General features: G+C 37.0%; 1 protein-coding gene across 1 annotated transcript; it reads left to right on the top strand.

Annotated features, from left to right (window-relative positions):
* The first annotated feature begins 798 nt into the window (after positions 1-798).
* Positions 799-11809, top strand: TRAT1 (T cell receptor associated transmembrane adaptor 1). The gene is made up of 6 exons (XM_071757571.1): positions 799-979; positions 5080-5184; positions 6817-6853; positions 8135-8196; positions 9481-9539; positions 10770-11809. Exons 2-6 carry the CDS (start codon positions 5082-5084, stop codon positions 11034-11036), a joined length of 528 nt encoding a protein of 175 aa, XP_071613672.1. The 5' UTR covers positions 799-979; positions 5080-5081; the 3' UTR covers positions 11037-11809.
* The last annotated feature ends 3151 nt before the right edge of the window (positions 11810-14960 follow it).

The following is a 14960-nucleotide window of genomic DNA, read 5'->3' as shown; positions in this document are numbered from 1 at the left end:
ACCTGTTCCTTCCTGCTCACATAGTCATGTGATTAACATTTTCTCTTAAGAAATATTTCCCATTTCTACATTATTCATAACTGGAAAGAAAACCATTTGCTCTGAGAAAAACCTAAAAATCTAAAACCTGAGAAGTTAACAGAAAGTTTCTTTGACAGTGCTCAGTGTGCAAGCTTCCTCTGGAAGAAGCTGCTCTGATTCTGAGAAGAAAATGGCTTCTTTACCCAAACACAGGCAGGTTTCATTATATTTTAAAGATAAGTATAGACAGTGAGCCACATGCTGATTTACCATCTCTTTCCACAACTGTTCTGGATTGTGGTACCCAGATTAATAGACTTTAAAGAACGAAGGAAGGGTATTATGATACCCTAACCCAAACTTTCAGAGCTGGCAGTGGTATAAATTCTGCATTGTGCCTCTGAATCCTTCAGCTAAACTGTAGGCTCTCTCAGCAATGGACTTCCAGGCTTCATTTAGAAACCTCAGGAGACAATGAGTCAAATAACAGTTCTAGGTAAAAGAGTTCTGTAATGTAGTTTAAAAGCTATCTAGACACTTTTGATGAATTCAACATAAAACTACAAGAAGGAAGACTTGGAACCACGACTCTCATATGAGCATTACACAGTAAGGTTTGTATCCCCTAAAATGGAACTAATAATCCTGTAGATGCTCTTGTGTGGCAAGACAGATGGATAAAAAATGCAAATGCACACATAAATACTGCATTTCCCCTCTTGGAGGCAAACACTACAGTAGACTGTCAGCTTGTTCATGAGGTTGTAAAAGCCTGAACCACATTTCCTGTTAGTAAGAAAGCAGGTGAAAAAAAGACTTGAGACCTTTAAGACAGCAGCTCTAGAGATCGATTCATGCTGCCAGTTCCAAAAGAAAAGAGCATCCAAGGTCTGCCAATGTAACTTGATTTCCCATTGGGCAAAGGGCCAGGGAGTATTCCCAGAAACAATAAGAAGAGGTAAGTTTTATCTTTTCAGTATTACAAAGCTGTAAACAAAGGAGCAGCAAAAACACACTGTGGCAGTCTTCCAAGAAGGTTGCTCAAAATTCTGAAGTCAAATTATTAAAAATAACAACAACATTAAGGATGATGACTTATCACAGCTTAAACTTTTATTAATTAAGGTTTGTTAATGAAGACTAAGCATTGGTGTTAGCTTTCTGCTTAAACCTATTTAGTGTGCTGAGGGCTTCCTATTTTATAACGTGCTGCTTCCATTCTGAAGTATAAAGTTGATATCTTGCAAAGCAATTAGTTGTGTGCTAGTTAATTGCAGCTTAAGGAATCCTTTCTCTAGAATTAATCCTGCCTTAAAAGCTCACACAGGTGGAAGCATCTTTAATTTTAATCTAACATGCATCAGTCTCTCAATGGGTTTCTTTTTCTAAGGGTCATTAGTACAGAATACTCTTTATCACACCATTTAATTGGAGGTGGGAGGGGCAGGGGGAATCTAGCTTTGTCTCTTATTAGAAAAAGGTCCAGACAGAAAAAAAGAGGAAACAAACCATTTTGTGCTCCAAATAATCATCTTATGTATGGTAGTGACTGGATAAATAATTTCCTTCTGCGAATGATGTATTGATACCACAGATGGCACGTCCAATTCTTGCTAGACAAGTATCAATATTCCTCACCTTGTGCTCCTTTTCAGTAGGAAAAATTGGTAGGAGTATATCTTCCTGTTATCCTTTGAGATGGATTCTCTAAACAAAATACACTAGGAACAAAAGAAGAAACAAAACTTGGTACTTCTGCTACATACTCTTATGCTGTTAGGAGAATAAACGTCTGTTTCTAGCCCCAAATTGTTGAATCTGACTCCTTTCCCCAAAGGTAAGTGCATGATTAAGTGCACTTCTTTGATTTGCAATAGTAATAATAATAATGCAGAAATCCATCCACGAAAGTTTATGTTTTGGGGGATTTTGTTTGTTTGAGGGTTTTTTTGCTTGCTTCTTACCTCCTCCCCCTCCAGTTACGGCATGATCAACTCTGCAAAGAGAGAACCAAAGAACAAATGACCAATAGTCTACTTATTACCATGTCTTGTCTGTGTTGATGAAGAAGGTTGCCAATAGATCTAAAACAGAGAAAAAACACAATTAACCAAGCCTTTAGAAAGCCTTTTGTTTGCCTGTATTTTGTTGTGTGAAACCTTTCGCATAAAGCAGTGCTAAACATAATAAGAGGAGGCAACTAACCCCAACCCTAAAGTTAGAAAAGTAAAAACTTCATCCAGATGGAATAAATTATCAGAGGCAGGTGTTATACTTGGATAAACTCCAAGTTTGACCCTGTTTTCAAAGAGAAATGGAAGAAGAGCTGGATAGGAATGTATCGTTAATACTAGAGAGATTCTTTTATTAGGTATCCAAAATACTTTATAATGATTAAATATAGTGCTTCTCCCACTCACATCCCATTTTCTTCTAAAAATAAAATGAGAATTGTTGTTATCATGAATCCTTTTGCTATAGGATTAACTCCTTTCTTTCACAGAGGAGCACATTACTTTAAGAAAAGCTTCAATATCATTTCTTATGAACTATCACTCTTACATTTTTCCCAAATAGACTACTGCAGAAAGCCCTGATGGAATTTGAGCTTATCCTACTGGAATCATAATGGGCTATTTCCAGGGACCTTATTTTTCATTAGGACTATTTTATGCAGAGATATGAAAAAACTTTTTAAAACATTCACTTTGACAGCAAATGATTGTGAATGTCCCCGATCACTCTGCTACATGTTCTTTGGAATTTATATGTAATATGTAAAAATGACTGCCTTTGCATAGAGGCATTTGAGATGTGCCCCATTTGAAGCAACCTTCCAGGGCTTATATTTATTTGTACACACACTTTTCTGTTGACCTGTTTTAACAGAGCATATTTTACCTACTTAAGAGTAGACTATTTGAATGAGAAATAGTCTTATAAGAAATAAATTAAAATTAGAGACTGTTTCCGAACTGATTATAATAAGCCAAATAGACATCTCTTTCTGTTTATTTCTCACTCTCCACACAGTCACCACAGCTTCTTTTGTCTTTAGCACAATCAGTTGGCTGCCACAGGTTGCATCTGCTCTTGTACATACAGGGACAGCAGCACCATTTCTGCAGAGATAAAATGTTCTTCACACAGGTATTCAGCTTTCCTTACACTGCTGCTGTTATAAAAATAGCAAATATTTAAATAATGCAGTTATTAATGCAGAGAGGTAGTATATTGACAGCAAATATAAGGGTAGTCTAAGGATATCTGGGAAAGGGCTGGGAATTGTCTATCTGTAGAGCTGAGACATAAAACCAAAATTTCTCATATTTTTTACTTGGACAGTAAAATTAGCTTGAAACTGACATTAGAAAACCAGCTCAGAGAAACACCTGTATGTCTCCTATCAAAGCCTTTACTACGATTTTATAGGGTAAACAAAAACTGATGCTATTTCTGAAACATAAGTAGTACTATCTGAAAATAGCTCGTATTACAAAGAACAAAAAGAATTAAAAAAATAAGATACTGAAGTCACATGTATGTTTGTTTTCATTCAACTAAAATACATGCAGATCACAGATTTGTGATTTCTTTACTACCAAGGATTATCTTGTTTCATCATCATAAAAACATCTGTGGCTTAGAGTGAAACAAAACCAAGAGCTTTGCAACACCAGCATAATTAGGGGACAAAACTTGTAAGAGGCAGTGTCTAAGGTGAGCTGGAGCTGATGAGCCCAGGACCAAAGCTCCATCTTCTCTGCAGGAGCAAATTCATTGCCCCCTGCCACCCCTGGCTGGCAGCAAGGGAATGTGTATGCCTGTATTCTTTTTCCTCAGCCTTATTTTAAGAAGAAAACAGGATGTCAGCCTCCCAGAGGAATCCATCTACCTCAAAACCAAATAAATGTACTAAGGACCTGCTCAAATCGCACTCTGACGGTATCGTCCGATCTCTCCCCTTGACTGCTCTGCCCCAGGTAGACTTCTCTGGGTGATAATTGTGGGCTTCTTTAGTTTTTGTGACAATGCTTTAACTTCAAATTCTCCAAATCTAGAAGAACATCAAACATTACTTGGAAGAAAGTAAAAAAAAAAAAGGTCTAGCTTCGAGCTCCTTTGACTCATGTATTTGGCTCACCATTTCGTCTATTAAGGAAGGGCTTTGCAGGCCATTTGCAGCAACACTGATAATCTTGACCACTTGAGCATCACAAATAGGCTCCTTATTTTTCAGCATGGCTTGTGATGGAAATTTTATGAGCCAGGATAATTGAAGAATTAATCAAATGACAAAATACATTTGGTTCAGAGGGCTTCCTTCCTGTATTTCTAACAGGACTCCAAGAGAGGCAAGTTCCGTGCAAAAAGAGGCTTTGTTCACTGAAGCTGACCAACCTTTTACCAAGTGACTCTTCAGGAGATGATTGGGTTTTTCTCTGTTGTAGTTTTTGGGGTTCATTGATTCCCAGCTACGGCTTTTCCTTTGCGGTACCTCCTCTACTTTCTCAGGAAGAAGAGATAGGATTTTATCAGGAGATGGAAGAAAACACGTAACACCAGCCTTTGAAATTCATTGCAGTGGTTGTTAAAACCTGGTGGGTTTAGCTGTTACTCAGAGACATTTCTAGTGAAGTCAATTGTTTTCACTGAATTCATCTCCAGAACTACCTTCATGAACTCTAGCAATTAGCCAAGAAATTTACTGCAAATAGTAAACTAAAGACAATTACAAAAACTACTTCAAGGCTATTCACTAAGATGACTTTTTACTTGTTATTTCTGACTTTTATTGCATCTCGCAGGCAAACCAGTCTAGGCTTTGGCTGAAGTCCTATGAAACATTAGCTCTGCAACAGTTTACTGGTGTAGCTTTCTTATTATTTAGCATCCAGTTTGGATATTAATTATGTAGCTTGTATAGCAATTACTGTCACAGAGCAAACAACAAAATAGCAGCTTCAGTTACAGAAAGCAAAAAATCAACCAACCACAAAGAATACAGTAAAGCTGTTAGACAATACAAACAATAAAAATCCTTTGTTTCAGTTACAGAAATGGACTGTCATTTTTCTGTCTGGGGAGTCTTGGCCTTTCTGAGTTTGGCTCTGGTGGTTTCATTGACACTGAACATTTCACACTGTATGAAAAAGAAGCAAGGTAGGTAATGTCTGTCTGTAAGGAATGGAATTTGAATGTTTTTCTCAGTGGAGAAAGCCATCACTGCTGGTAGATTTCAAACAGACAAACAAATTCTATTGAAACAAAGTTATCTCAAGAGTTATTCTAGTAGAGAGGATGTAACTTCTAAAAATTTTTAAGAGACTCACATATGACTGAAGAATGATTGCTAGCTGCCCAATCTGCTGCTAAAAACAGATATCCAAATCCAGTCTATGAATACAAACCAGCAGAACATGTACAAAGTGAAGAAAATGGTTCTGGCTATATTTTTTATTTTCAAGGTAGATTTTAAACATCTGTAATCTCCTTTTCCTAAGTGTACATCTAATGTAGAGTGGCTACTATTTGTATTTTAATTTAAAAAATATTTTAAGTAGCTGAACTAAAAGAAAAGACATTTGAGAAAATTTTATCCTCCCCAAATAACTTAACATTATTTGAATTTCAGATTTCATACACACTATATGCTGAATTAGCTTAATTTGCTTTTCATCATGGGATCCTAATGTAGCTCTTACACCCAATGTGTTATTCACAGTAAGGAACTGGTGTGTTCAACTTATGTTGAAGAGTGACTGCAGTTGTACTCCTGTTTTGGTTAAAATTAACTATGGCTTTTTTTAACAGAATCAATTATGCCAATGCAACCTCTCTTACCCATGGAGTTCCATGGTTATGAATTTGCACAGCCCACACCACTCCCATTCAGGGAAAAGCTGCCTTTACAACACAGGCAAAACTGCACCTGTGGGTGGGCAGGTAAACACTGGTGGATTCAACCATGTTAAACACATGTACATACCTTGTGGACATAAGCAGAAAGCCTTTGCTCAAAAAATGACTCACCAAGTATAAGGGAGTTAGATTATTAATTATTGATTATTAATTATTGAGCTGCAGGAGTGTTGTGGGATGGGGGGGTAGGGGATGCTTTTTCAGTTTGTCTTTTAGTGCCACCCGGCACTTATTTCTATGATGAAAAATCACATTAATTTACAAAACTAACCTTGAGCAAGGTTTTGGTCAGATTGGGTGATGCTGCATTGCTCATGGAATCGGAACTTACTGTGGTACATTCTGGAGTCTTGGAGCAGAGGATGGATTCAGACAGTCAGGCATTCCTGAGTTATTAATCATGCTCTACCAGTAAGACTTTTTCTAGCCATTGCCTCTTTGCTGCAGTTTCTTTACCTTTTTGGATCACAGGTTACCTGTCTTTCAGAGACACAAACTGGTAAAAGAAATAAACCTCAGCTTGTAATGTGAACATGTGATGGATGCAGTTTTCTACGCAGAGGAAAGGATGGGGCAGTAGTAGTAGTTGTAGGAAACAGGGAATCAACTGCACGTTACAATAAATTTCTGGGTTACTGTAAACTAATGCAGACTTTGCACGACAAGCACAGTGTCATAACACAAACATTTCTTGTGTTAGTCAAAAGTATCTGAGAAAAGTAGGGGGACAACTGAAGGTACTGAGAGCCAAGAGCTTTCGATTGTATTCTCTACAGTGAAACCAAAAGCAGGACAGCTGAGTCAATTATCTGAAGTGATTTAAAATAGCACGTTTCGTTTTCTCCTTACTATTTTTTCAAATAAATTTTCCAGCTAAACTGCAGAAAGACTATGAAGACAACAGTCCAAGGTAAGTTGGATTAAAAAAAAATGACAGATGGCTTTAGAAGGCTAGCATAGAGGAAAATCCAGTGTCTCGTGCAGCCTGCCTGAAAATATCAGGGAGCAGGATGGTGGTGGAAAAAAAGTAATGCAGTAGACATGTCCTCCAGTCATTTTATCAACAACGAAATAATTGCATGCTAATATAATACTTCTGTATACTGAAGGAAGTGGAGTTATTGAGCTAAAACACTATTTACTATCACTTGAACTAAAGGTATTTGTAAGACTTTAAAAGGACCCTCAGAGAATGAAAAATTACATTCCTATATTTAATACTTGTGGAATAATAATTTACATGTATTTATGTTTCATACCCTTCTTTTACATATGACATTCAGGGCCAATAAAACAAGAGTCTGCTTACAGCTGCTGGATGCACCAGGATCTGTTACAAGCCTGTATCTCTTATTCACCATAAAAAAAATCCCAAACGATAGAAAACGGTGATGGAAAGACTCTCATCTCAACCCAAATGTAAAAAGCCCTTGAAATAAAAATACAAGAGCTTTCACCTGTTACTCAAAACCAATCCTCAATTACAAATTTATTTGAAGTTGGGAAGTCTGTCTATTACAGCCTGTTCAGTTGAAAAATACCACTGGAAATGTGGCAACAGATTGCATTATTTCATTCCTTTGACAAAACACAGTAGAGAGTGAAATACAAACAAGGTTACACAGTGCTTGCCACTAGCAACTCCCATCTTGCAAGCATGCTTGGATACATGTTCAAGCAACACCAGACAATGAAACACACAGTACCATTAAAAATCCAAAGCTGAACTTGGCATTGGTCTTCTCTAGTTGTGTCAACACACATATTTTAGTGGAGTCAAGAACAGACTTCTTAAGAGCATCTCCTCAAAAGACCCATTTAGTGCTTCATTTTGTTTTGCAAAATGGTCTCAGCAACATGAACTGGGTTCCTTTCAGTGACAATTAATATGTCTAGAACTACATCAAACAGTAGCTTAGCAGTCTTGGGATTAGCTTTCCACTTAACTGAGTTACAGGAAAGAAGAGGTCAGTTCTTGGCTAGATAACAAATGTCTCTTCAGGACACAGACATAGCCATTTTTGCAGTTCTCTTCCTCCACTCCCTTTCCCCCCTAGTATTTTTATTCTTGTTTTTTGGATCACATCCAATCTGCTATTATATATGCATATAAAATGTTTACAGTAGAATTGTGGGACCCTAAATAAAGCATTTTCTGTCAATTAAAAGTATTTTTCCGTTCTCCCTCTAGCTGTAATGACTATTACACAGAAGATGACCCAGTTTATGGCAATCTTAGGCAAAATATTTTAGGTAAGTTTCACTTTAAGAACATGCATCTGTTCAGAGGCTATAATGGATGTATGGTTAAAAGCTGACTGACCAACACTTTGTGTTACTCTAATAGCAAACTTGAGAATCTACCCCTTTCCAGTTGCTGTATTAATACATACTTGGCAGAGAACTGCAAAACATCCTACTGCACTAGTATTTGAAAGACCAGATGTCATGCTGAATTTAATTTTTTTCAATGCAAATGATGCTGTTCAGCCAAATGTCTAAAACCCAAGAGCTTTTCTACATGTATAGCTGCACTGGTTGAAAAAACAGCCTGATCCATGCACCTCAGCAGAATCTAAGGCACACTGACCAAAGTCATTGCTTTCAGAGAAGCTAGCAGAGAGGAGCACACACCAGTGATCTGATGTGGCTGCCCCCAGATCATCAGGGACAGTGAAAAATATGGTGAAACAAGCCCAGTGGCTGAATGGTGGGCAGGGACAGCTTTTTTCTGGTTTCCTGAGCTGAACTTAATAATCCTGTGCAGAGAGAGACCATATTAAGGGCAATAAATTCCTATAACTACAGCTAGAGTTAGATATAATGAGGGTATGTCTCCCGAAGACCTTATGGTGTTGAAGCAGTATTTAAGTAACATGAACACAACTTTTTCTTTGCTGGCTTTAGTTGAGGCTAAGCAAAACTAAGCTAAAGCACTTCAGCTGTGGGGGGGGAAAAATAAACAAAACAAACCCAACTTGTTCATACATGGTTTGCATAAATTTAACTAAGCCAGTATTTAAATACATTGACACTACAAACATCTGAAAACTCCATGGAAGGAACCTGTTTTAGTGATGGCTAAAATGATATATGACATGAGAAAATAACTTGCATGAGATTTACAGAAAACTGAAAGCAGAGTCAGTAACAGAATTTAAATCACCAGCTGCTGCAGCTCACAGCTTTTCTCAGCCACAGAAAAGATTGCCTGTGCTGAAAAATGCAGCAGTATGTGGCTGCTCCCCTTATTGCAGGGTGTCCTCCTAGCACTCTAAAATGATGCCCACTCAATCTACGACAAACTTGCCATCCACATGAAGAGGAAATTATTTTCATTTTCACTGTGTGTCTGAATTTCCTAGTTGTTTGCCACTCTATAAATAGAGGAGCAGATCTCTGTGTGATTTGAAAACAAAGCAAACTTCTACCAAAGTAAACTGGGGGGAGAGAGTTCTGTAACAGGGAGAATCTGTTCTTAGGAGTTGGTAGAGTGTCTTAATAATTAAACCATTTTTCTACTTTGATAAATTGTAGAGGAATGTTGTTACGAGCAGACGAAGTCCCAGCCTCAAAGTCCAGTTAATCAACTACAGGTATCTTTAATTTTAATTCTGGATTTCTGTATTAGGGTAATGTGGTCTGTCTCAGACTTCTTGTGTTTATCCCACAGCAATAACAAAAATCCTTACACTGCTTATCATAAAAATTACCATAAATTAGTGTCCCAGTTCATCAGGGAATTTAGGGGTAGACTTGACCTTTTGTTGAATCTGTGTCATTAAAGAGGGAGCAGGAGAATTATGGACAGCTCATTTCCATCCATATGATATGATAAAGCTCAGTCACAAGCATAGAGATCAGGCTGAATTAAGCCTGTATCTACTGCCATGGCTTAGGTAAAGAATTAATTTTATTTATTTTGAACATCAACCAAGTGAAAACAAGCTCTGTCACACAACTATCATGAATTTGACTATCTATCTCCTGTCTAAGAGAACACCTGTATACTTTAACAAATGAAAGAAAACTACTTCTATATTGATTTGTATTTTGTTGAGATATCTGGATTTCTAAAAGCATCCAGGTTTCAAATGAAATTGATTTGTAATTGAAGTATTCCTAGCATCGACTTTCTGAGTTGATTTCCATGTATTTCACAAGGACCAGTTTCCAGCCTTTCTCTCAGGATACTACCCGGGGGGCACAAATATCCCTTTTTAAATCTAGATATTCGTTTTAATTAACTTCACAGAAACAGAATAACATATGAAAATTCCCACATCAAAAGTGCTTGACAACTTGGCTTGAAAAACAGAGAAACAGAGGAATGGCACAGAAAACATTCAGTTTGCACTGGAAATGAAATCATATATGCAGACAAACATCACTGATCTTTGGTTTTCTGCACAGACAAAGCCTGTGAAAAATGTTATTGCTAATAACTGGATTCCAATTTAAAACAAACAAACATACAAACAAAATGGAAGAAACAGATGAAACAGTGTCTTGCATCCCAAAGAACTTGGAGTGATTGTGTAAGCTACTTTCATTCCCATAAAGAATCTTTCTGATAATACCTTGATGAGTTTTTCCTTATTGTCACTATCCTATGAATCTGAGTAACTTACCACTAGGTTATGTTGGACTGTTGACTGTGCTGCCCCATCTTAAGCATTTGTAAGTTTAACAAATTCATTTACAGCTAGTTTGGGTAAACTTCAGCCACAGTTATGAATACAGTGTGGGCATAATTAAAGCCAGAGCCATAATGTTAAAGCAAGCATAACTAGTGAATGTTAAATATAAAGTGAATTTCTTTCTAGGTGGAGCCGGACAGTCAGATGTGTTATGCCTCACTCGATCACAGTGTCAAGAGAAAACACAGAAAGCCAAGGAGAAATAAAGACCCTTCATTAGAGGAGCATAAAGCAGAAAGATCATCTAATTCTGGTGTGATGTCTTCTAAAGTTACCATTTACCTTAATAGTGAGCAGCTGGCTGCTGAAGACACAGGAAACGTAGAAGCTGTTCATGAAGATCCCATCAGATTAATGGGTTTGATTCACACTACAAAAGGAGAGAACATTTGAGGTGGCTTCACAAACTAAATACGTAATCATAAAGTGATATCTGCTTATTCATTATGGAGGAAGAGTGAAAGATTAGAGATAATATCCTGGCAGACTGACATGCAGGCAATGATACCACGTTGGTGAGTGTTCCAAAACATCCTCCAAGCAGATTTACAGACTAAGCAAGAAAACAAGTATGGATCCAGACTGCCACTTTGATGGACCTGCCCTTCTGAAGACACTTTGAAAGGGAGTTTTAGACGCTGGTATCTCAGCATTCACGTGGTATTGATTCCAGTAAAAATGTATCCTTTGCTTAAAACAATGGTCAACTTTCAAACAGTCCCAAAAGACCCACTCTGTTGTCAGCAGTGCTCTAGCAGAACAGAACTGTTCTTATGTAAGGATTTTAACAATACTTTTGGAAGGAAATAATGTTTCATACTTGCACACTTAGTGATTTAGTTCTTTTCCAATTAAAAACTGAGCTGCTGTTCAACATTGTGTACTTTCCCACTGTGACTGTAATAACACAATATATATATATATATATATATAAAGCTAATTGGATGATAGTTTAACAGCTTGTTTAAAGCAGTAATTGTACATCTTGCAAGATTTAACAATATTCTTATACATCTTAAGTTTCCTCTGTGAGCAATATCAGAATACATCTCAACTCTCTACTCCTCTACTAACAAGGTTTTATCCAGAAAAATTTAAAAGTTCAAAAGGATGTTAACAAATGATCTGTAACAATAAAGTTTCAAGGCAGGATTTGTTTCTTCTAATAGTCTATATGATGGCTAAATTACTACTACGTTTTACATTGCCATTATTACCAACTATTTTATACAAGTAGAAAGAACTTTTTATTTCCCCAAATAACACACACTGTGTGAAGATTCATCTTAGGACTTTAAACTCATATTTTTTTATACATTGGGGACTTTTTGCAGTCTGGAAGTCATTAAGTAGTAGTAGAAGGAAGTAGGAAGGTAAGTTGATATAATATGCTTACCTCTAGGTGCCAAACAGTTCTGTCTTCTCAAAAAGAGGTTATTAGTGCCTTTAAAATCCATGCAGAGCACAGCATGATAAAGCCTGAAGCTCTGAAGCACATACAGGAGCCCTTCAAGTGTTTCAGGTCCTGAAGGTGACAGCCCTGGAAGCAGTAACAAGAAACAAAACAAATGAAAAGCCATAGTCCAGAGACTAAACACCTCTTCTCAAGTCAGAAGTGGATGCATAAGTCCAGAGCTAGGACAAATTCATAAAGAAAAAAAAAAAAATCAATATAAAATAAAGTTCTTTGACTCATGACTGGTTTAAATCCTAGTTAATGGAGCCTCTCTAAAATGCCTTAACTTTTATGCTAGAATAAGAGGAAGGGGAATATGCCTGCAGACAAAGCTGCCCAGTGCCACTGCCTGTCTTGTCCTAGCACTTGCTCTTTTGTGCAGAAATCAGTATATGTTTACCACTTAGACCAGGGAAACAAGGTAGACTTGGCATTAAAGTGACTGTGTCATCATGGCCTTGGACCAACTGCCACTGGATAAACAAAAATAAATACTGTTAAAGAACCAGTAAAAACACTTTCATGGAGAACCATATTAAATTACAACCTTAAGATCCTAAGGAGGGAAAGGAGAAAGGCAAAGCCAGAGCCAAAGACCCAAAGTTAAACACCAAGCTATTAGTTCATGAAGTGCTAACTTAATTCAATTAAGACTGGAAGGAACTTGGTTAGATTGGAATTATACTTTGTTCAACAGTAGGAGCAAAATAACTAATAAACCACACATCAACATACTCTTGCTTAGACTCATGTATCAAAATTGTTTGAATCACACGAATATGTAATATTTGTAGAATATATTTAAATATAGCTGGCACCAGACACAACTCAGCCCTCTGACGAGATTGAGAAAAAGCTTTCTTAAATAACCTCTTCAGCAAATAAACACAGGTCCTTGAGTCTATTTGTTACTATTTTCCAACATACATATGAAAAAAGGGATGCTGGGGTTTTGCATAATACAATTTTTGCACAAAGGGGACACAAGTTGCTATTTCCCAGTTTTCTCACAGCATTTATACTCTTAACTATATCTTTCCTCTATGAGTTATCTAAATTCAGCCTGTCATTTCAGCCTCACCACTAATTAAATGGAAATGAAGCACACACTTTTCTCACTGAGTGTCCATGAAACAGTAAATCCATTTTCATGGGATGAACCAGTTTCCTCTGTTTTCTTAGCCTTCATTGTTTAGTCCAGAACGTTATTTGTATTAATTTTCAGCATTTGCATTCCCTTGCAAAATAGCTTGCTAAAAAAGCAGGACCCTTTCGTAAGTATTCTCCTTTAAGACATACTCCCTTTCCACACTTAATTACTGCTTCCATTAAATTATTCACTGCTATCACAGACTGCCCTTCAGGATCATCTTTAGTGGCCTATCCACTGTTTCCATGGCACCTCTAATTCTGCCACAGACCAGATTTAGCTTTATTCCTCCAGCTCTTTACCCTCTGTCTGCTTAAATAAGCACCCAAATGCCCTTCTTTCTTTAAAGAAACAAAACAACTTTTTGATACAGTTTTCAAATGACTCCTGAATTCCTGCATGAAAGAGCATGTTCAGTATTGCTCCATCTTCAAGCCATTACAGAAAGACTTACATAAACTATCATATTTTAGTTAAATTCTTTATGTATAAGGAAAGTTTCAACTAATTACAACAGAATAACCAAAGGTTTATACTCTCTCAGTAACCTAGCCTGTTTTTCTGGTGTTCTTCACAAAAATTTTGAAGCAGAGGGAACTGTGAAGCTGCTCCTATTAGCAGTCAAACCAGCATTTAAGTATCAGCTCAATGGAATAGTGAAGAAGAGTAGAAAAAGAGAGGAAATAAGCTGGAAGAAGCACAACTGGAAGGGAAGAACAGAGGTCAAAACAGCAGAGATCAAGGAGCATCAAATCCTTGCAAATCAAGAACAGTCATACTCCAGTAGTTGTTACAGCATCTGACAATCTCTGCAGCTGCATCTGTTTAAACATTATTGGTAGAAAAATCAACACAGACTTTTGATTATATCATCCATTCAATACACCACTGGCTCAAGTGGATATTGGAAGATCAAACTCTTAAATTACTTGTGTAACTTTCTCCCATTTTTCTTGCTATTGCTATCACCAAAGAAGTGGTATGAGATTATCTTCCAATATCAAGGCTTTTTCAAGAGTTACCTCTTTAAATTCTTTTTAAGTAATTTTCATGGAGACAATGAACTATTGCTATGTTGTTTAAATGAAATCAGGATCAACTGCATTCAGGTTGCTGAGCAGAAATCATACAGGAATTCAGAACACGCCCATACCCCAATTCCAATTTACCTTTAAGTTACTTTAGAACAGTTTAGGAGATCAATGGAGTTATGTAATCTCTTAGCACTGGCATATCAAGAAATAATAGGAAATAATTACCTCATTAAGCCCAAGGGAAAGGTTGTTCATAAATCATATTCTCTACACCCCCTCTATGTCTGGAACAGGAAGAAAAATAAGCTACAAATACAGTTCTAAAAGACAGAATTTGGATGCTGTTTTTGAAGGAAACATAACATACAGATGATGAGGGATAGAAGGCACGTGTGTATACTGCACAAGTTCTCATTGATAAGGTAATAATATCTTTGATACCTTGTTATCTTTCAAGACAAGATCTTGGTTTGAAGAGCTAAAGTAACATGAAGAAACTCCTGTGGACCCAGAAATGATGAAAAGACAAAGTAAAATATTTTTCTTTTTCTGGAGCTCAGAAAGATGGCAAGGGGCACTGCCTATGAGGAGTGTACCTGACCTCACATCACCAAAACAATCTCCTTGCCCCAGGAATGAAAACCTGTGGGACCCTGCCACCTCATTCTTGTGTATGT

The sequence above is a fragment of the Heliangelus exortis genome, chromosome 1 (assembly GCF_036169615.1).
Source record: "Heliangelus exortis chromosome 1, bHelExo1.hap1, whole genome shotgun sequence".
Lineage (NCBI taxonomy): Eukaryota > Metazoa > Chordata > Aves > Apodiformes > Trochilidae > Heliangelus > Heliangelus exortis.
The sequence above is the reverse complement of the archived record's forward strand: the minus strand, read 5'-3'. Positions and strand labels throughout refer to the sequence as shown.

Excerpts from the sequence above, each read along its gene's own strand:
- TRAT1 (XM_071757571.1), top strand. The coding sequence starts at position 5,082 with ATGGACTGTCATTTTTCTGTCTGGGGAGTCTTGGCCTTTCTGAGTTTG. Across the intron at positions 5,185-6,816 it reads CTGTATGAAAAAGAAGCAAG|CTAAACTGCAGAAAGACTAT; the intron begins GTAGGTAATGTC and ends TAAATTTTCCAG. Across the intron at positions 6,854-8,134 it reads TATGAAGACAACAGTCCAAG|CTGTAATGACTATTACACAG; the intron begins GTAAGTTGGATT and ends TTCTCCCTCTAG.